Raw genomic sequence first — 21,921 nt, forward strand, 5'->3', positions numbered from 1 at the left:
TATTACTATTTTTGCTGAATTAATTTCAAAATAAATATTATTTAGTATATTATACTGGACTTTAATGTTAGATTAATGGAGTCTAGAATTGTAGACATTGATATTAGGACAGGTGCAATTTTTTTTGCTAATCTTGAAATAATATCACTCTTCGACTACATTTTGTTCAAATCAAAAAGCATGGTTGCTTTGACCTGTTTTGTAATTCAGTGTCATTCATAACAGCTCTTTGCACTGTTCCAAATTGCCTTGAGAGAACAACTGGACTTACATTGCCTACACAAGGTATCTTAAACATTTCCCACCAAATTATTTTTTCTATTCTCCTATCATCTATTGAGGTTGTGTCAAGGTGGATTCTTGGTCACTTATACCGCATGTCATATTTGGGTTTTCTCTGCCTAGATCCTCCTGTTTATTGGTGTCATATTCATCACATTTGGGATCACAGGAATTAGCCTTCGGTGGAAACAAGAATGGCCAACTATTCTTCTTTCACTCCAGGTACAGTAGGCCAGTAGTGTGTATACCTTGGGGAGTTAGTTGTCTGTGTAGTAGTAGCCTAGGCCTACTAGTCTCTGATGTGCTGTTGGCCTCTTGGCAGGCTACAGCTCCTTTCTTGCAGATGGGTGGAGTTGGAGCCTTGACGCTGCTCAGCTCGCTCGTGTTCCAGAGCTTCCACCGGGCACGAGGTGGGTGTCTGTCAAGACTCATTTAGCAGCACACACTGCCAACACTCGCCATCACAAAATCATGACAAGGCACAGAGATCAAAACATTTCCATTACATAAATATCATCAGTGACCTGCAAAAATATAGTATTAGCTTTACAGGAATAGTGAAAATGGGATTAATTTTCACATATGTGCCTGTGTGTTTTTCACTTTTGACAATGGATAGTTTTGGCAAGGTAAGATGAAATATCTTGATTTCTGAGTTGAAAGACAGAATCATAAAAACAGAATATCAATGATGCTAACAAATGGGTTTTTCCCCCACAATGGTTTGAAAGAATGATAGATTTTGATTCATAAATTTATAGATGTCTTCAGATTCACAAATGTATAGATGTCACCAATAATTCAGTTATTGTCCCGTAATGATCACAACACACAGAATATATCCAAATAGTGCATTGTTGACTTTTCACATAAGTACTAATATATTAACAGATGGCTAGTTTTGTAGTTTACAAAGTAATGTGCAAGTAGCATGTACTAAACACAATTCCTGTAAAGAAAAGGCAAAATTGGAGATGCACGGCTTTAATTGGATGGCACCAATGATAGGTATTTAGGTTACTGTCACAGTAATAATAATAATAATACATGCATCATTTCCATCTGGTGAGACTTGACACAGAGCATAATAGTATGTTATTACCTCTGCCACAGAGTTGGCTGGGCTTTATTTGGCCTTTGACCCAGCCAACAAGGTTATGCTTTAGCCCCTGTTTGTCTGTTTGTCTGTCTGCAATTATGAACGGATTTGCATGAAACTCATCATCTCATTATTTGACATGTGCTCCCCTCAGGCTCCAAGATCCTGATTGCAGTGGCATTTGTTGTGGTGTCAGCAGCCATCTTCCTCTGCCCCCTCCTCATCCACTCTCCTTGTCTGATTGAATATAATGAATTACCTGAAAAACCTGATCTCATTGGCCACCGAGGCGCACCAATGGTGAGTGTCATTTTCCCTCCATAAAGCCCTGCAGATAAGCATGGTCCCTATATAATCTGTGTGATCATTGGTAAAGAGCTGTCAAGGTTGGCGCATGGCAGTCATAACGGTGTTGTTTTATTTAGTTAGAGATAAGTATTTTAATATCATAAACCTCCATCATCATTCAGAGAAAAGATGTGCACAGTAGGCTATATTACCCACATTGATGTAATAAAACAGCAAATGCTTCAATCCTGGTTCAGGTGTGAATCATGTGAGTGTCCCATATGTCACACTGCTCTGTCCTTGTTAGCTTTTGCTTTGCTCCTGGGTCACCAATAAGCTCAAATTTTTAACACTGTGCACGGAGCTGTGTGTGGTGTGGTGTGTTCACACTTGTAACTTTAGGGGTAGTTTGTGAGTTTCAGCACATGCATGTGTCTCACCCATATCTTCACTGTGTTCAGCTGGCTCCAGAGAACACCATGATGTCCTTCAGGAGGAGCGTGGCGTGCAAGGTGAAGGCCTTTGAGACCGACGTGCAGCTCAGGTACGCCGGGGTCACATGGAGGGATGTCTCTTCTTAGCAGCTATCCAAACAGCAACAACATGTTTTAGAAATGTTGGTTTTTAAAGGGCCAGTGGGTACGATTGGTGCTGAGATCAGTTCTATCAATGTTGTTGCAATTCCTACTGGTTGCCAATAGATACATCACATCGCTTATATTTTGATATTCTGAGTGAGAGCAGAATTAACTCAAGAGTTTGATGTAGCTATAATATATGCATGTCGTGTTAAGGTTGTGTGAACTGTCACAGTTTTAAAAAGTAAACAGGGTCAGTCGGTTATGTCAGACACTCAAGCTCGGGGACACCCCGGCATTCCGAAATGTCGGCACTCCGAAATACCGGCATTCCGACAAAATTGTCGGAATGGAGATCTGTCTCGCCATTGCGAAAGAAGCCTAACCCTAACCCTAACCCTAAACCTAACCTCTCCCACCCCCCATGCCTAAACCTAACCTCCTGCAGACCCTAACCCTAACCCTAACCTCTCCCACCCCCCACGCCTAAACCTAACCTCCCCCAGAACCTAACCCTAAACCTAACCTCTCCCACCCCTGTAGGCTAAATAACTCAAGATGCTATGTCGGAATGGCGGACCTAATATCTTTCGCAATGGCGAAACCTTTTTTGGAGATAAAAAGGGCCGCCTCTCCGAAAGCATAGAAGTCAATGATCGGAATGCCGACACTTCGGAATGGCGAGAGGACCCCCTCAAGCTCATGCTCGATAGGGTCCCATTGCCGTTTGTTTACCAAAATGCTGCTTGGCTGATCCCTGTATACACCCACAGTGTATAACACTTACAAGCCACTGTGAAACAAAGTGATCAAACAAATGGAACAATAGCCTACTGAAAACAGAATGCACGTTCATCTTTAATTCACCTTCAAATTACATTAGAAACAATTAATTTCAATAGTGCAGTATCCAATATTTCATTCAGAATTCAAAGTAAATAAGAATTCCTTCCTTCTTTCCAAACATACAAACTAGACACTGTAGAAGGAATCTCCTGCGCTTCAACCCCTCCACAGAGGGAGGTCGGTGCTCTCAGAACAGGACAAATTAATGCAAACAGGTCAATGGGCCACTTCACAAAGGACTAACCCAATGAGTGAGCTGGAGCACACAAAGTCACTTCAATACATTTAATAAGGAGCTAAACTGACGTTTCGACGCGCACTGCGTCTTCTTCAGAGTCAAACAGTACAGGCAAAAATCCCAACACTTAAGAGAGCCTCCATTCTAGGTGGTAGTTTCTGATTGGTTACAAGGAGTGGGAGGTGGTTAATCAGTAAGCCTATATACCATGAGAGCACTCACAGAAAAAATAGAAAAGGGGGGCAGTGCTGTGTTAGAGCAGCACTCCCTCTATAATAATACATAATAAACAACAAGTACAATACAACAACACATCACTTCCTCACAATAAGATCACAGGTAACAAGAGAGGCTCAGTTCCTCATTTAGTCCCTGTGGTTCCACTGTATTCAGGGTGAACATCCAAAAAGCCTCTCTCCTAAGTAGCCTGTTGACAATGTCGCCCCCTCTCTGTGAGGGGGAGACTTTCTCAATCCCCCAGAATCTGAGTGTGGCTGCAGAGCCATGTTTGGCCTGTGCATAGTGTCTGGCTATGGCGTAGTCCATATTGTTGTTGCGGATAGCAGCTCAGCAATTCTTACCTCTTACGCCAACTCAAGGTAAGAATTGCTGAAACGTCAGTTTAGCTCCTTATTAAATGTATTGAAGTGACTTTGTGTGCTCCAGCTCACTCATTGGGTTAGTCCTTTGTGAAGTGGCCCATTGATCCTTTTGCATACAAACTAGACATTCTGATACACACTCCATACCAGTTGGTGGCAGTAATGCACCAATTCGCTTGCCAACCACCAATAAAGCTAAAAGAAGAACGTGCTGCTAACGCCAAAGAGCATGGAAGGATTGGAAGGATCCATTAAAAGTTCTTTGCTAACGCTAGCTAGAGCTGATGCTAGCTAGCTAGCCTTTTATTGCGTTCTTTTGTGAAAACAGGACGCCAGCAACTGTATTAGTGCTGTATGGTCGGACTAAACAAACCTTATCCTATCTGATTTTCTACTGGTGTGAGTAGGGTTAGCTAGATGATCATTTTTGGGTGAACTATTCATTTCATTAGCTACCCGTTTGACGTCATATATGACGTCAGACACGGCGGGCCGTAGGCCTATATATAAGAGAGCACCTCCTTGCGGCCCAACATGTTTGTAGCTGACGTTGAGCGCTTGAAAGTCACTATGGAAAGATCACACTCACACACCGAGGGAAGTAATGACACCCCTGCCTCCACCCGAGCGCCCATCACCCCGATCCACCAGAGCAGCTGCGGCCAGTACACGAAAATCCTCCTGGCAACTCTGACATTCAGGGACTACACGGTGCAGGAGGCGACACCGTCACAGTCTGAGACCGCTGTGACGCCTTCTCCTGAGGAAATCCGCCTGGCAAGAAATAGAGAGGTGGCCAGAATGAGGCACGCAAGAAGGCTTCTGTTGGACTATGCATCTGTATACTGGGGATTCGGGACAGAGTGACTGATGACAGTGATCACATCACAATGTCCAGTGAACTGATGAACTTGTGTTTTTATACTGAGCACTGTTATAGTATACAGTATTTGATTGTTTTTCAATAAAGATAAAAAAAAAAAAAAAAAACTGGGGCAGGCGTTATTATTTTATACTGAGCACTGTTATATCTGTCTATTTTTTTGTTTTTCAAGAAAGATAAAAAATATAGTATGGTATCACTGATGGATGATGCCACAATGTGAATAGCTATCCTGAAGTGAGATCAGGCAGATTCTTCTTCCAACTGCTCAATGATTGAGCTTGCCTTGAGTAATGTCCAACTTGTTGGTAATTTGAATGCAATGCGATGTCTCTAGATCAGTGGGCCTCAAAACTTTTTGGCTAGAGTATACCCCCTTTCCCTGATTTCTGAATCCCAAGGACTGTCTTTGACGTTTGTCCCTTGCACTCCTGACGATTGGTTACTTGACATAGGCCTCACTGATTGATGAAAGTAAAAGTTCTTCAGTCAGAGGTATGGCTTACTCGAATTTTACTTTTAGTATCTGATCTTTGCTATGTGTCTTTTCATTGTATTTTGCTGTATTTTTGTGTATTATTATTTTTTATTTTACAGGAATGTTTGGTTACATCTAGTAGGGACTGGCATTGCAAACTAGCCCTGGGCTATACATGCTTTTGTACAACACATCATAGGTTTATTGACACTTTATGTTGTGAACACTATATGTACGTGTACCTGTCCCTATTCAAATAAACAAATAAATTAAATTAAATGAATATTATTATTTAATGTGATTTAAGGTCTCATGAGAGGAAGAGGTGTAACAGCATCAAGGGTGCATGAATACAGTGATAGAGAATTGTATGCGGTGCTGCTATGACACACAGAGAGCTGACATACTAGATAAGTGCTGATACAGAGGCATTACTGTGGTACACATCATTTACATGTGTGATGACAGTTACATTGGTGACATGGCAGGACATCAGGACAGTTTGCGATAGATTAGGATTCCTGTGTTTGGACATGAGATCAAATGGTGCACAGAGTTGGAAAAAGTGTGTGAATGTTAAGGAGAGATGTGCTTATAAAAGTATATATTATGTGTATCCATTTAAGTGAATGATTGAGGGTCTGATGGTTAAATTTTTCACATCAGTCACAGTCTATGAGTTTAGTCTTATATTCTACTGTTTCACATTATTCTGAATAAGAGGATTGGGTAATTGCCCACATGTGAATGTAAAATGAATATGTCCATTAGCTGGAAAGGTCATAAACATGATCTAATGTTCTTTGAGTGCTATCCTCTTCTGGTTGTAAGCTGCTAGTCATTATTTATAAAGGGCAATGAAACATGAATTTAATTTTCAATCTGCTTAAGCCGTGGACTGAATTGGGGTGTTATTGTATTGTCCAGTTTCATCCTAGTTTACTGAATGCCCCATAATTATGTTAGGATTATTTTGGCTTCATAGACACAAATCTTTATTCTTTCGTCTGACCCAGCAAAGACAGGGTTCCCTTCCTGATGCATGACAACAAATCCGGGTTCCTGCTGAGAACAACAGATGTTAAAGAGAGGTTCCAACGGCAAGACTTCAGCCACAGTACCAACCTCACCTGGAAGGAGTTACAGAGGCTGAACGCAGGCAACTGGTTCCTAAAGGTGAGGGCTGTGTATTGATAAATGCTCAATTAATCTTTATGTTTACACATTTGTTTATGTAGTATGTACTATCACAGTAGTTGGAGGTAATATCTGATTGTGTGTGTGTGTGTGTGTGTGTGTGTGTGTGTGCGTGCGTGCGTGCGTGCGTGCATGTGTGTGTGTGTGTGTGTGAGTGCGTATCGAGTGTGTGTGTCTGTTTTACTCTTCATAGTACTTGATACACTATTTTGATGGCACAATGATATCTATAATCTAATCATATTCCAAAGAAAAAGTTGACTTTTTTTTCTTTTTTGGAATTGGATCTTCAGAGGAATTGATTCCCTGCACCACAAGAGACAAAGCAAGTGGTGTGCGTGTTGCCTTCCACTCATCATATAATCTAATCCTGACCTAAGCTCTTTGATTTCCAGACAGATCCTTTCCACTCAGCATCCCAGCTCTCAGCACAGGAGAGGGAGGCAGCCAAGAATCAGACTATACCCTCCTTACGTCAGCTCCTCCACCTTGCCAAGCAGCACAACATCTCAGTCATCTTTGACCTAATAAATCACAATGGGGGCGACGATACCGCGGACACCGTCAGCACCATCCTGAGATCTGGCATCGCCCCCGGCCTGGTGAGTGTAATGTTAAAACCATCCTGAGATCTGACATCGCCCCCCGGCCTAGTGAGTGTAATGTTAAAACCCCTTTGCTCGAATGAGATTTTATGATAAAGCATATTAGGTTTTTTAAGACGTGTTTCTTTCTCATAGGTTCTCTGGCTTCCTTCAAAAGAAAGACAATATGTAGTGGCAGCTGCCCCAGGCTTCGTACAGGTCTACGACAACATATCTGATATGGATGAAGAGGGAGGAAACCATTTGAATGTGAAATATAGCAAATATAGCACAACAGTAATCAGGTAAAAAGAAACAAAATAACCTGTATTATCTACCGTAGCTGTGCCAAGGGGCATGCACAGTGGTGTCTTAATTAAAAGAGTGTCTGTAGCATGCTGAGACACAGCGCTGGTGCTGAATATAGAGACACATGAACAGCCTCGGGGGAGGGAGATTCAAATAATGTTCTCGCCCAGGAGTGCGGTTTAATGGTTGAGCGCACACCCACACAAAGCATCCCCGAAGAGAATATTTGTTGGAATAGCGTTTAGAGAGATGTTTTTTACGAGGATGGTGAAGTGCCATGTAAACAGACATGTTAGAAGGTTGTGAAAATAAGATAAAGTATGATTAATGAGCGCTGCCTTTTCTTCATGAGATGTCTCCAATTACTGGTTCAGCACGATTAACAGCACACTTAGAGGTCATCTTTAATTACAGATTTGATGACATGGCTTAATTATGTTTACATGAAACGGTGTGCGGGGTAAATGGTGTGTGTTGGGGTTGGGGGTAGTGACACTGACAGTGGTGGATAAATATCAAAAGTATAAAGTAGGCTACCTGAAAGCCACACTTGAGTAAAAATAAAAAATATCTGACCAGAAAATGACTTTGGTAGAAGTCACCTATTAGAACATTGCTTGAGTAAAAGTCTTAGAGTATATGATATTTACTATGCTTACGTATCAAAAGCAATTTTCTGATATTAAATGTACTTAAATATTGAAAGTAGAAGTAGAATGAAATATTGAAAGTAGAAGTACAATGCTGTTAATAAAAAAGCAAGCAGTCATAGTTGATTCTACTCATGTTTGTTCATGTCCATCATCCGTACATGCCTGGGCTTGAGTGGAAATCTTCTTTTTCAGTTTTATAGCGGTTGGCAAACAACGTTATGGTGCATTACCGCCACCATCTGGAATGGGAGTGTGGAATGTGATTAATGTATCTTGCAAGCTAGAGCACTGATTCGCCAAACCTGCTCGCAAACCAAATGTATTCAGTTCTGTAATAAAGTATTGTTATTACTTTGTTACATTACACCAGTGGGTAGTGATGCTTATGATGGCAGTGCATGTGCTTGTATGCAGACAAATCTATGAATTTTGTAAACCCTGACAGGGAGCTTGGGAGCAGGAACGTGTCGGTGAACCTGTGGGTGGTGAATGAGCGTTGGCTGTTCTCTCTGCTGTGGTGTGCGGGGGCTGGATCTGTTACCACCAACGCCTGCCACCTCCTACAAGACATGGACCAGCCTGACTGGACTCTGGTGAGCAACCTTCATAGCTGCATTGTGTTTGTCAAAGGCGTATCGCTGTTGACATGGGAAAACCTCAACTTCAATTTTGGTGATCTTTCTGTTAGAAGAATTACATGGCTCTCTATGGGCTGAATAAAGGCTATGACCCTCGCTGGGACCCCTTATAAAACACTTTCAAAACTTTGTTGGATAAACTCAAGAATAGATGGTGGTCGGGCTAAAAAAAAGGGAGAGAGAGAGAGAGAGGGAGAGAGAGAGAGAGAGAGAGAGAGAGAGAGAGAGAGAGAGAGAGAGAGAGAGAGAGGGGGGGAGGGAGGGAGGGAGGGAGGGAGGGAGGAAAAGGCATATTTCTTAGTTCCTGAAAGTTTACATTTTCGAGATAAAAATCTTCAACCAACAGCAGCTAGTACTAGTACCGGAGCAGACAAGTTTGTCAGGATATTTGCCTGGACCCATGACACGTTCTGTGTGTGTAATGTGTGTGTGTGTGTGCGTGTGCGTGCGTGCGTGTGTTTGTTTGTTTCAGGGACCTGGTCAATACAGAATGATATGGATCACAGTGGACCTTCTGTCTTTGCTGATCATGTGCATACTCTTCTTGTTACAGAGGTGAGCACTGCTTTGTTATGCACAGGCTGTTGTATGATATGACCCTGGTGTCTGAACAGAGAATTACTTTTACACGTCACTTTTTTCCAAGGAAAATATGCTGTTTCAGTCATACTAAAGGTAGGTTTGAAAGAGAGAAAATAGAAATATTCACCATATTAGTAGAAATTTGAAAGACTATATTTATCACTCAATATTCCAGACAACAGCTCATATGGCTAAAGAGGGGATATGCATCTTCATATCTCGATGTATACATGAATATATAGAATATAGGCTGCTAACTGACAAAAACCAACACTAAAAAGGATCAGGTGTAACACTATATATCCAAGCTACCATGGGTTTCTCGTGATGAAAGATCCAACTTATCTTAAATGGGTGCTGATCAGAAGAGGAATGCATGGGCTTCAAATGTGCTCCCTGGTGATGCTCATTGGAAATATGGGGAGTCTGTAGAGGAAAAAAGAAGAAAAAATCAAAGTGTCTCTGCTGTATATTAAGTAAAAAAAAACTTTATTATTCTTGGCTATTTCACCAGCACACCATTGTTTCATTGTTCTCTGCACCCTGCAGAAGGACGAGTGGAGAAGGTGGTGACTCGAATCACATGACTTGGACTCAAGTCACAATTTGATTAGCTTGAGGTTGGCATACAGCCTCACCTCTCTCCCCAGAGGGTTTTCATAGTCCGCTTCACTGATTACAACTCCGCTCAGCTGTGGGCTCCTCCACTCTGAAGCACCTGTGGGGGCTCCTCCACTCTGGAGCTCTCTATGGTGCTGAACCTGTCTTGAGTCATTTTAGACACTAATTAGCCATTTTTGCCCATTTAATCATCCCTAATTTAAAAAAAATCTGGCTCCATTAGGTCACCCGCAGGCAGTCTCTTTACACTTCCTGAAAGATTCAGCGCGATCGCACGTAAAATGGCATAGCTCTCGTCGAACACAATTCTGCTCACTCTCACACACTCACTCAGACAGACACTTTGCATTCTGATTATAGGATGACAACATGGTTGGCACACACACACACACACACACACACACACACACACACACACACACACACACACACACACACACACACACACACACACACACACACACACACTCATTTGTATTTATAACTTGTGTGTGACTCTAAACAGGGAAAGGAAAAACAACTTCCAGCCTGAAACAAGAGAGAGAGAGCTGTCCCCCTTCTTACCCTGATACCCTCAGCCCGGATCCAGCGGTGGATGTCTATACCCCGAGACCGACAAACATCCCTGTCTTTACGAACAGAATGGTTCAGCCCTGGATCAGGAATAAAGGCAGTTGATTTGAATTACCATACCCGACTGTATTTTGAAGCCATGTAAATTACAGTGTTCTTTTTACAAGAGACTACAAGATGTGAATCAAAAATCGGCATGATGCCACTGAGTGGCGATTTCAGAGTATTGTTTGTTTTATAAATGCTACACAAAGCTACTTTACTGTTCTACGTTTATTTCTATCAGATGTTATGTTTTATTATGTGCCTGTTACTACTGAAAATGCTACTGTAAGCTTGTATAAGAGCAACATGTAGATCAAAACTGGATTTTTCTTTCTGCACTTTATCTCATATTGATAATTTTTGCTCATTTCAAAAGGTTATGCTTTTCATTGTATAAACACTGCTGACAAACCTGTCTAACAAGAAAAGTATTTTCTACACTGTCTTCCCCATAAGACAATGTATAACTGTATTGATTTGTGTGTGAGTGTGCGTATGTGTGTGTGTGTGTGTGTGTGTGTGTGTGTGTGTGTGTGTGTGTGAGAGAGAGAGAGACAGAGAGAGAGAGAGAGAGAGAGAGGTGATAATAAGCTATGCTTGTCCATTTTGCAGCACATTAAATGCAGTTGATTTGTTTGCTCCTTGCACCGCCTCGTCGTACCACTAGATGGCACTCATTACAATATTTTGGGGGGGAGAAAACAAAACAGGGGAAATGTCAAGTTTCACCAGAATGACAACGTGAGACTTGAGACTGAGTTATTGTGCACAAATGATAATGTGTGAACAATAATAAAATAAATGTTCTGTGGGTATTTCTGTGTTTAAAATGGTCATAATTTCTGTCGAGGCTGAGCCCGTTTCCCATCAAGGCGAGCCAATAAGTGCCAACCATGGGAGGAGGCGCATTATGCACGCTCTTGGGACTTTTTATGAAAACATGTTTTTATCCAAACTTCATAACGTTAACATGAAATTCTAAAGTACCCTCTGCTCCCACCACATCTCGCCTGTGTGGTTGTGGAGCTCGTCTGACCGCTAGAAGTAACTGTTCAGGGCAGCAGGCAGACTGGGAGTGTCTGACGTCAGGATAAAACTCAAGACCTCACTTGTTTTTGGAGAGAGCAGCGGCGGCAGGACAGTTGTGTTTTTAATGATCCACATCCACATGCTGTACTCAGGCTTTCCTCTGGCTCAAACTGCAAGTCACCACACACCTGTCATTTACATGCTCGTTTACTTTTCGTCGGCTACACCATGGTGCACAAATATGGTAAGTATCTTCATCTTCCTCACGTGTTCATCTGTCAAAAAGTTTCGCAGTCACTCTTCGGTCAAAGTTGAACTTGATGATACCCACCTGGATTCAACCTGTTTTGTTGCCAGTTAATAACAGTTTGGTCATTATATTGCTCGATAATTGTTACATCGGTGTAACTTACTGGTTCACTCTGAAACGTAGCTATCCCCTCGGGAAAACAGGAAGTATTTTTCTCCATGGGGAATCAAATGGAGCAATGTAGTGAAATCCCCGCTGCTGTGGGACAGCCATGCTTTCACTCTTACTAGGTTGTTGTTGTTGGGCTTTTCTCGCACAAAATGGATCAGGTCCAGTCAGCAGCTGTCAAGTAGGCTAACGTTAATAGATTTAACGTTAGCTCGATGCAATGATGTGCATCGTCCTCTGTGTTAATTATATCCCTACTGGCCTGGGTTCAAGTTCATAAGTTACCAGCCAGTCCCATAGGCTAAATATATGGTGTCTGATGAAGTCCCATACCTAAAATCTCTATCATGTTTCCTGTAACTCCTATGGCACTTACACTTTGCCTGTGGTAGCTAACGTTACTCAAAAGTGAGATTGTACTGACCCACTTAGTTAATAGTAGGCTGTTATGGCATTTCATTAATTCCTTTGGTTGATGTGTATATACTACTATTGTTAAAAAAAAGTACCATAGTTCTTTTTAATCGGTTGTTTATTATTTAGGCTATATTTGATTTGATTGATTGATTGATTGATTGATTGATTTTACATAAACTAAATTTCATCCTAGCTCATAAACCGCTACATCCCCCCTTCAGGACACCATTGACTCGTCCTGTCACCATGAATACACACTGTCCTGTCTAGGTGATGTTATCCTGAGACTTGTGCTTATTTTGTGAAGCAGACACCGAGCGGGCAGTGGAGCTGCTGAGGCAGTACCATGCCAACCTGACCAGTCCAGAGGAGCAGGCGCTGAAGACCAGTGTGGGCAAAGTGTCTGCCATCTTCGACAGCAAGCTGTTTCAAGCCCTCCTTGGTAAGAGAAACGCTGTTTGGGTGTGTGGAGGAGAGTGTATTTCAAGACCCTGCTCTATGGGTTTGTAACATCCACATGTCTCAAAGTCAATAGAGAACCATTGTGACCTTTCTAAATAACTTATTCCCTTATAGAGTTTTTACTGTAATATTGAGGCACGCTGGTAGTTTAGCGAAATATGCTTCAATATTCATACCACCATTAATCTTTTGTTTCTTTTTTTATTACCGTTAAAAGTATTTATATACTCTCTGATTCGTCTGTGTTTTCTTGCTATCGCCTGCAGTCAGACACAGGATGTGGACAGGGTCAGGTTATATTAATTTGTGTGGGAAGTTAACTGAGCCTAAATGTTTCCCAATTAAGCCTTATGAAAGAGGCCATTCAGTTGACCCCACAAAAGCTTTGCTGTATACCCCCCTCTGTAACATACTCAGATTGTAATGAAATCCCAATAAAGACACAGTCAACGCAGTCTATCAATAGCCCACTGAAAGAGTGTGGTCTGAGCTCACACTTCTCACATTGTGGGAAAAAGTGGCCCTCCCTTTTGGAAAATCTCTCTTTTATGAGCCTCATATATTGCGTCAGCAGTTGTAAACATGATCCACGTCATTATTAGAAAGAAACCAAAATTGGTGAACTGACTCGCCACTGCCAGGAAGCGACTCACTGCTGCCTAAATAGCTGTATTAGCAGTTCAGAATCACTCTTGCAGACGCATGAGCGTGGAATAGCTCACGGAATAGCTTTTTACGACTGCAAGTGTCATCTGAAAGGATCACTGTTATGTGCAGCCAGCTATGCCTTTATGACAAGTTTGGGTCTTTGGGAAAGGAACTTGCCGTGAACCTTGACCTCAGTTCTTTTTAAAGCAAATTAGTCCCATTTAGCCAACGGTTGAGTGGTCTTTCTAATTACCGCAGCCATGCTATAATGACGCTTGCCCTTGGGTCTGCTGTTGCTACTGCTGACCCACTACTGTCTCTGTGCTGAGGGGGGGAAGGGACCATAGCTCAGGCAGGGGCTAAGAGAATGAGGCCTCTCCCAGTGGTGTACTGAAGCGTTAACTCACACCTTTTTATCTGCGAGGTAGCTTCACCACCATGTTTACAGAGAATACATCTTAATATGATATGAAAACAGATTGCATCTTGGTATTGATGAGATAGATTCATAGCATGCAGTAAAGTGTTAGGCTATGTAAGTTGCATAAAAACAGGTTGCTTCTTATCATCGGGACTTGAAACCAACTGGCCTTCAAGTTCACTCCCCCATTATCACACCACAGTGTCCAGACTATGTTTTCAAATACTGACCTGTCCACTCCAGCAAACATATTTTCCACCACAAGGGAGTCGCATCTTTTTTTTTTGGTATCTGTACAGGATTTTAATGCTCATATAACCATTAATATCCATCATTTGAGTGATGCAGCAGAGTGATGTAGTGAGGGAGACTGTCCTGAAGCTGGAAGGCACAGGTTCAAGCACAATCCCTGCTGAAGTGTCCCTTACGTGTCTACTAATTCCCTTCTAGCTCCAGGGGGCTCTGTTCTGTACTTGACTCTGTGCTCTTACCTCCCTCTGGAGGGGGCAAGGGGGAAAGACAAAATCTCCTTCGGGGATCAACCATACAAAAAAATACCTTGGCCAATGCCACAGTGTTGTCACCGATTTGCCAAAGGGGGACTGCATGGTTCGTTGGGGACAACATTTTTATTGTAGAGTCACTAGATCCTGATCCCTGTAGAGGGGAGCAGGCACAGGTATCACTTCAATAGAGACCATCTTGCGATGGGAATCATGGGATCACACCAGCCGCGACACCAGCGACTTAAAACAAATGTGAGGCAGGGGCATAAAGTGTGTGGGGGGGCAATTGGGGGGGGGGCAGCCCCCTTGCTCGGATCATGCCCATTCTTCAAACTCTGTCTTCATTTTGATGTCAACTACATACCTGTAAAGTTGCCAGACTGCATTTTGCACGGTTTTGATGCTATCGTGCAAACAAAATCTGTCCAGAGACAGACAGACAGACAGACAGACATAACACCTGGTAAAGCACTCAAAACAGCTTCTGTGGTAGTCTCCACTACAATAGGTGTCTCCAGGACCACATCTTGCCTTGATGACACACACAGGCTCACAAGGTGAAGACAACACCAGCCACACGCTGTCACAGCTGGTAACTATTATTATTAACAGCACATAGAACATAGGCTGATACTCTGTGGAGTTTGAATCTGTCATCACCAATTTGAAGGAATAGTTCACACAAAAATTGTCTGTCATCATCTGCTCACCCTCATGCCAAATGAAACACAGGAGAAATGTGTTAGTCCATATAACACACTGGGAGCTTCGTAGCAGCCTTCTCCAAAACAGCTGAAGTCAATGGGCTGGTTTTTAGAGCCCATTTTAGAAAAACAGCCAAACAATCACACTGTGAATAGAGATGCACTAAATTATGGTGTAAATATGTTTATTTCTTTATTCTTTTGGAACTCTGAAGAACTGGTCCCCACTGACTTCAGTTGTTTTGGAGAAGGCTGATATTATATTGAGTTGTGTGGGCAACCTCCCTGTGTGTTATATGGACAAACATCTGTGTTTCAACTAGCATGACGGTGAGTAGACGATGACAGAATTTTTATTTTTGGGTGAACTATTCCTTTTTAAAGGATTTGATTGACCATAATTGTTAAACATTTAGTTGTCCTGTCATTTATTACAGTGAAGGCTGGTGTGCGAGTAGTAGTAAAGGAGTATTTGAAAATCAGAGAGAAGGATCATAATTCCAAATCAGGATTCCAGACATTCCAGAGATGGAATGTTCCACCGTTGCTGAGTTGGAGGTAGATCGGAAAAACCCAGCGCTCCTGGCCTTCCTGGATGGTCTGCATGCTGAGTCTGAGGGTAGAGAGGCTGCTGGACTCGAGCCCACGGTCTGGGCGTCTCAGGTGAACCTGGGCCCTCTACTCCACATGTGGTTCTCATCAGGCAGAGAGGAGGCGGAGGCTGGCTGATAGAGTTAACAGGAATACCGTGCAATGCAAACATTACTCATCCTGTTATGTCCTGGGTTGTTTGCCTTCGCAAGCTCGGGGCCATGTGAGCCGGTCCTGTTTGGAACCACTGTCACTGTTGTGGTGGACCATTATTGGAAAGCAGAGGGCTGTTTGGGGCTGAAGCTATGCGATTCATTCTATTGTGACCAGATGAGTATTTACAAAATGACACACTATAGCGATTGAGAGCTGGATCAAAGATATCCCCCCCCCCCCCCCCCCCCCCCCCGCAGGCACAGGCACGTTTATAACCTCAAGACAGTCGTATCATGTGACACGGGCTAGTGAAACAGGTAACACAAGTAGGCAATCAAGATAAGATGTTGTTTTTAAGTTTATATGATGAACACAGTCAATATGAAATTTGTTAGCAAACCAAGTTTGTTCACCAACATTCAGGGCGATTACGAACATTCAAATAATCATATCTTCTCCAACTATTTTCGGATTTCGAGGTATAACGCATCATTTGAAAGCTGACAACCTGCACTTTCATGACCCGTAAAAAACTGAAAAACGACCTTGGCCTCGACTTGTGACCCAAAACACCAGTCCCTGTCACATGCTGCCAGCGTTACACACACACACACACACACACACACACACACACACATACAGTAACGGTGTTTGTGTTGAAGAGATCCTGTTGACTTGGATGCGCTGTGGGAAGCATGGGGGGTGTTTGATGTGTGTGGGATAGTTGGAGCACTGGCCACTTGATTGCATGCCTGCATGGTTGCACAGTCACGAACAAAGGTTGCCTTAACTGTGCACTCACCGCTTTGTCCCAACGTACAAACACGCAGTGAAAGGCATGGGGGGGGTGGCGGCAGGGAGTTGGGGGGGCACACACACACACACACACACACATGCGCGCGCGTGACACCACGCACATGTACGTTAAGTTACAGACGATCCCAAATGCCAAGAAATTATTTGATTGAGGCAATGACAAGCGGGTGAATTGTTTGCCCTGCCTAGCCCTCCTAGACCCTTTAAATTGTGACCTAGTTTTTCCTGAATGTGTTATTATAGTGAGCCGCGGGTTGCTCATCATCACGTAAAGAACCAGGGGTGATCTTTTTTTTGTATGACTCAGATTCACCCAGGCAGGCAATAGAGAGATGAGTCCAATCCCCTTGAATAGAACATGGCAAATAGAGCAGGGCTACTACACACACAGACTCACACACACACACACACACACACACACGCACGCACGCACGCACACACACACACACACACACACACACACACACGTGCGCGCACACACACACACACACTCTGATCCTGTTTGCAAAGTAATTTGTAGAGCAGGGATAAGGTGCAGGAAACCCCCTATGACTCTGACAAAAAGGCTCAGAGCTCCAACCAGACTGTCCCAGAATAGACCTTAACATCCAAAATGGATCTGGGAAAGAGTCCTGTGAAAGAGAATTCTGGCTTGGATCAAATAGGGCTCATGTTTTTTCTTCCATGGGCAGGAATTTATGTGGTCTTTGAGGGTTGGAGCAGCGATGGCGTAGAGAGATTTTTTTTGTAAAGTCACAGATGGAAAAATTCCTATACTTGGAGGTTTTGTGTGAATACTGTGATTCAAAACACAGCACCTTTAAGACCTGATCTAGCACATTTTTCTATTTTGCTACCTCTTCCCGGAATAGCTGAAGCACGTAAATGAAGTGTCGGCTGTGTGATGGCATGCGAGGTGTCCGAGGTGCAGCTGCAGGACAAATCCTGCAAGACAGATTCAAGACAGTACTTTCAAGACAGATTCAAGACAGTACTTTCAAGACAGATTCAAGACGGTACTTTCAAGACAGATTCAAGACAGTACTTTCAAGACAGATTCAAGACAGTACTTTCAAGACAGATTCAAGACAGTACTTTCAAGACAGATTCAAGACAGTACTTTCAAGACAGATTCAAGACGGTACTTTCAAGACAGATTCAAGACGGTACTTTCAAGACAGATTCAAGACAGTACTTTCAAGACAGATTCAAGACGGTACTTTCAAGACAGATTCAAGACAGATTCAAGACAGTACTTTCAAGACAGATTCAAGACAGTACTTTCAAGACAGTACTTTCAAGACAGATTCAAGACGGTACTTTCAAGACAGTACTTTCAAGACAGATTCAAGACAGATTCAAGACAGTACTTTCAAGACAGATTCAAGATGGTACTTTCAAGACAGATTCAAGACAGTACTTTCAAGACAGATTCAAGACATATTCAAGATAGTACTTTCAAGACAGATTCAAGACAGTACTTTCAAGACAGATTCAAGACAGTACTTTCAAGACAGTACTTTCAAGACAGATTCAAGACAGTACTTTCAAGACAGTACTTTCAAGACGTATTACAGGCCAAAGGCAGCCACCACTCATCCAAATCTTTTCAGATTTTCTTTATTCAAAAATAATTGGTTTATTTTGCCTATTGGTATATTTTGTCTATTCATATTTAGTGAATTTGTGAAAGCCAGCCATAAAGATACTACTTTATGCGCCTCCGCTGGCTGGAGGCATTATTTTTTCGGGTTGTACGTCCATCCGATGCTCGTTAACGCAATATCTCAGGAACATCTTGATGGAATTCCTTCACATTTTGGCTCAAACGTCCACTTGGACTCAAGGATGAAGTGATTAGATTTTGGTGGTCAAAAGTGAAAAGGGTCTCTGTGACCTCATGTCCGGCGGTTCCATCAAGGAAGGGGGCGGGGCTTGGTAAAAGGGCCCATAGCTAGGGATAGGAAGGTCGTAGAAAGTCGGGTTTAGAGGGGTGGGTAGAGGGAGTGCCTAGGGGGATGTGGGTGGTGGGCATGATCAGTAAGGGGGCGGTGCTAGGGAGAATGGGCCATAGCTATGGATAGGATGGTCATTTGAGGGGTGGGTAGCTGGGGAGTGACTCAGAGGTGTGGGTGGTGGGAGGGGGAGGGGCTAGGGGAAAGGGCCGTAGCTAGGGATAGGAAGGTCGTAGAGAGTCAGGGTTCCAGGGAGGGGTGGGTAGGGTGAATTGCTGGGGGGATAGGGTGGTTTAGGGGTAGGGTTAGAGTAGCGGTAGGACCATTTTCCATGTTGTTGAGTTACCCCAAACATTGCCTAAAGTGCCATAAGGCTGAATGACCACACGACTGCGCTGTGGGCTTCAAGGTATTTGTGTTTGTATGAGTCTGGACAGACATGCATGTAGACTGCAACTTGACTTGTTGGCGGAGGCATACATCCGTGAAGTGGTTATGTCTCATTCTCTTTGAGTTGTAACATGAGCTGTAACATGCACAATGTAACATGTAACATGAGCTGTAACATGCACAATGGCCAATGGAGTCCATGTTTTCATGTGTTGATCATGTATTGATGATAAAGCCACCTGGTACATTAAAGTCGAGGTGAACCCGTTCGTCACGTGCATCTGAGTCCGTTTCATATATAATATAATATAATATATATAAAAATGCAATATCTGTATAAACCTTGTTCACAAACGTTGTTGCACACCTACCGTACACTTTGACTGTACACTCCCTAATATATTCATATTTAAAAATAGCCACTTTACTACATTGTATATAGCACAGTCACCACATTGTATATAGCAGTCACTATATTATTTTTACAAAGTATTTTTTACAAAGTATTCTTGCCTTGACTATGTGTAACCTTCTTTCTCCTTTTTTATTTTTCTCTAAATGTGTGTACTTGTGTACTCTGTGTGTACTTGAGAGCAAAGCTAACCGGAGCCCAATTCCTTGTATGTGTTTGCATACTTGGCCAATAAAGCTGATTCTGATTCAGATTCAGACTGAAAACAAATTGAGAGGCGGACCATATACGGTGTCGATTATTTGATTTGACAATTCTGGCTTTGGCATTGGCCAATCCTGGCGTGTTCCACCCCCAAATCGGGTGGGATTCAGCGTGTTGTCGTGCTACGTGAGTGGGATCCGCGCAGTGATGGGCAAGCTACTTGGATGTAGTAAGCAAAGCTATCAGTTACTCTCGATTAAATATAGCTAAACTACATTGAAGCTATCCCCAGAGAAATGTAGCAAGCTAAGCTACGAGCAACATGGCAAAAGCAGCTTGGTACATCAAAGCTACTTTTTTCTCACATTCAAATCAACTTCTTGTCAAAGAACAACTTCCCACTAAACAAATAGGCAGGCAAAAAAAAACTCATTTTGATTGTTTATTATATGATAAAACACACTGAAACTTAAGGTGACCAGACGTCCCCGATTTTCAGGGACAGTCCCCGTTTTTGGTGACCTGTCCCCGGCTGGAGCTGTCCCCGAAAATGGCCCCGATTTTCTACTGGCGTCTGTGGTCAATATGACTCTAGCTGTAGTGGGCTCATTCTTAAATCTAGAGTGAAGATACTTATAGGCTATGAAACTAAGATCTACAGCATATTGGGAGCAACAATGCCATTGCTACCTTGTCGGGAAGGAAGGGGGCGAAATAATTAATTTTGAAAAACCAGCATGGTCAAATTTCAAAGGGGACCCCTGACCGCTCTCACCTCAAGATATCTCAATGAGAATGGATTCTATGAGTAGGCTACAAATGAGTCTCCCCTTTACAGACGTCACTGGCCAACCACTCAATCAGGAAGGTTGTGGGAGGCTTACGGGCGGTTAAAAGCATATAAAAGCATCACATGTCTATGTAGACTGTTGATCCAGACATCCAACAAGCGCACATGCTGCTTCCTGCTGGTCCAGGAAATCTTGAACAATGAAAAAGCACTCAGGACGACACCGAAAATACCTTTTGAGATCTGAGGTTTTTCATAAAACATTCGGCACTGTAGGTTCGGACAGTCACAGCCAGGCCTCATGCTGCTGGAGAACACTTTGACATTTTGTAAAGGGTCACAGTGAATGAAGTGTGTGTGTGTGTGTGTGTGTGTGTGTGTGTGTGTGTGTGTGTGTGTGTGTGTGTGTGTGTGTGTGTGTGTGTGTGTGTGTGTGTGTGTGTGGGGGGGCACCAGGGGCCTCTTCGTGAAGCCGACACTGTTTATTAATTTATTAATAAATGAAACGGGAATCATCCCCCTTTTCTATTTCATGGGTAATAACACTGGATATTTCAATGATATATTGATTGCCGGACTGTCCCCGATTTTCATTTGAGAAATCTGGTCACTCTCACTGGCACAATATTCAAAAACAGAACGTCTTCTTCATCACTGCCAGTGGCTCCCTCTGGCTCTGCCATCTTTCAAAGTTCGTTGCTGATGTGACTTCGCTAGCACATGACATATTTTGCCCTACCCTTAACCAATCATCAGTCTTCATGCCTAAACCCAACCCAATCAGAGGCAGAGTAGTGCCGGGTCTTGCTGCAAGAGAGGCACGGGTGAGACAACAACACTTGTTGTCCGTCATAATGGAACTGGAAGTGCTTTATTGGCTACACAGGCACACTTGACATATGCAATGTCTCCTCCTGTTTAATCCAAACCACAGCAGAAATCTCCACTGCATGCTCTCTGGCGAGTAGCTTGTAGCTTTTGCGGGAAGCTACAAGCTACTTGGGTCTATAAATAGCTTAGCTACTGAAAAAGCTCCTTGGTTCAAAAGTAGTGAAGCTACCACCAAGCTACTGAGAAATGTAGTTAAGCTATGTAGCTTCGCTACTTGTAGCAAGCTACTGCCCAACACTGGATCTGCGGAGTACCAGGCAGCCAGGCTGCTTCGTGCGGAGCGAGCGGACAGTCCGATGCATGGGTGCTGCCCGCCCGCCTGGAAACTCCGAGAGACGACCCCTGACAGCCAGGGAGGCTGTCAGGCATTCCTGGAATGCGTGTTTTAACGTGCTAGTTACATTTCTTTGCATTCTTAGAGATTATAGTTTTTGTTTTTTGTTCATGTTTCTAACAATTGGCCAAGTTAGTAGTTAGTTTATGGGATAGGAATTCTGCCAGATGACAGGCACTAGGCGCCATTTTCTCTTTCTTTTGGAAGAGAAAATTATCCTGAAATGAAGATTTGATTGACAGCTGCATGTCGTGATATGATTGGTTGAAATGGGGTAGAAA

The 21,921-nt window shown here is 42.9% G+C and overlaps 2 protein-coding genes across 2 annotated transcripts in view; both read left to right on the forward strand.

Annotated features, from left to right (window-relative positions):
- The window catches only part of gdpd2 (glycerophosphodiester phosphodiesterase domain containing 2), an 18,091-nt gene extending 6,862 nt beyond the window's left edge, over window positions 1-11,229 (forward strand). Inside the window, exons 5-15 of the mRNA XM_083651413.1 lie at window positions 226-285; window positions 406-504; window positions 605-692; window positions 1,536-1,681; window positions 2,131-2,213; window positions 6,311-6,470; window positions 6,887-7,093; window positions 7,232-7,380; window positions 8,483-8,630; window positions 9,148-9,230; window positions 10,384-11,229. Coding sequence (XP_083507539.1) covers window positions 226-285; window positions 406-504; window positions 605-692; window positions 1,536-1,681; window positions 2,131-2,213; window positions 6,311-6,470; window positions 6,887-7,093; window positions 7,232-7,380; window positions 8,483-8,630; window positions 9,148-9,230; window positions 10,384-10,447 — 1,287 coding nt within the window. The 3' untranslated portion in view covers window positions 10,448-11,229. The remainder of the gene's footprint in view (window positions 1-225; window positions 286-405; window positions 505-604; window positions 693-1,535; window positions 1,682-2,130; window positions 2,214-6,310; window positions 6,471-6,886; window positions 7,094-7,231; window positions 7,381-8,482; window positions 8,631-9,147; window positions 9,231-10,383) is intronic.
- Window positions 11,230-11,647: 418 nt separating this feature from the next.
- Window positions 11,648-21,921, forward strand: part of dlg3 (discs, large homolog 3) — a gene marked incomplete at its 5' end in the record, with an annotated part of 126,297 nt that continues 116,023 nt past the window's right edge. The window contains 2 exons of the mRNA XM_083652389.1: window positions 11,648-11,769; window positions 12,671-12,802. Coding sequence (XP_083508515.1) covers window positions 11,754-11,769; window positions 12,671-12,802 — 148 coding nt within the window. The remainder of the gene's footprint in view (window positions 11,770-12,670; window positions 12,803-21,921) is intronic.

The sequence above is a fragment of the Poromitra crassiceps genome (assembly GCF_964638095.1).
Source record: "Poromitra crassiceps genome assembly, chromosome: 15".
NCBI classification, from domain to species: domain Eukaryota; kingdom Metazoa; phylum Chordata; class Actinopteri; order Beryciformes; family Melamphaidae; genus Poromitra; species Poromitra crassiceps.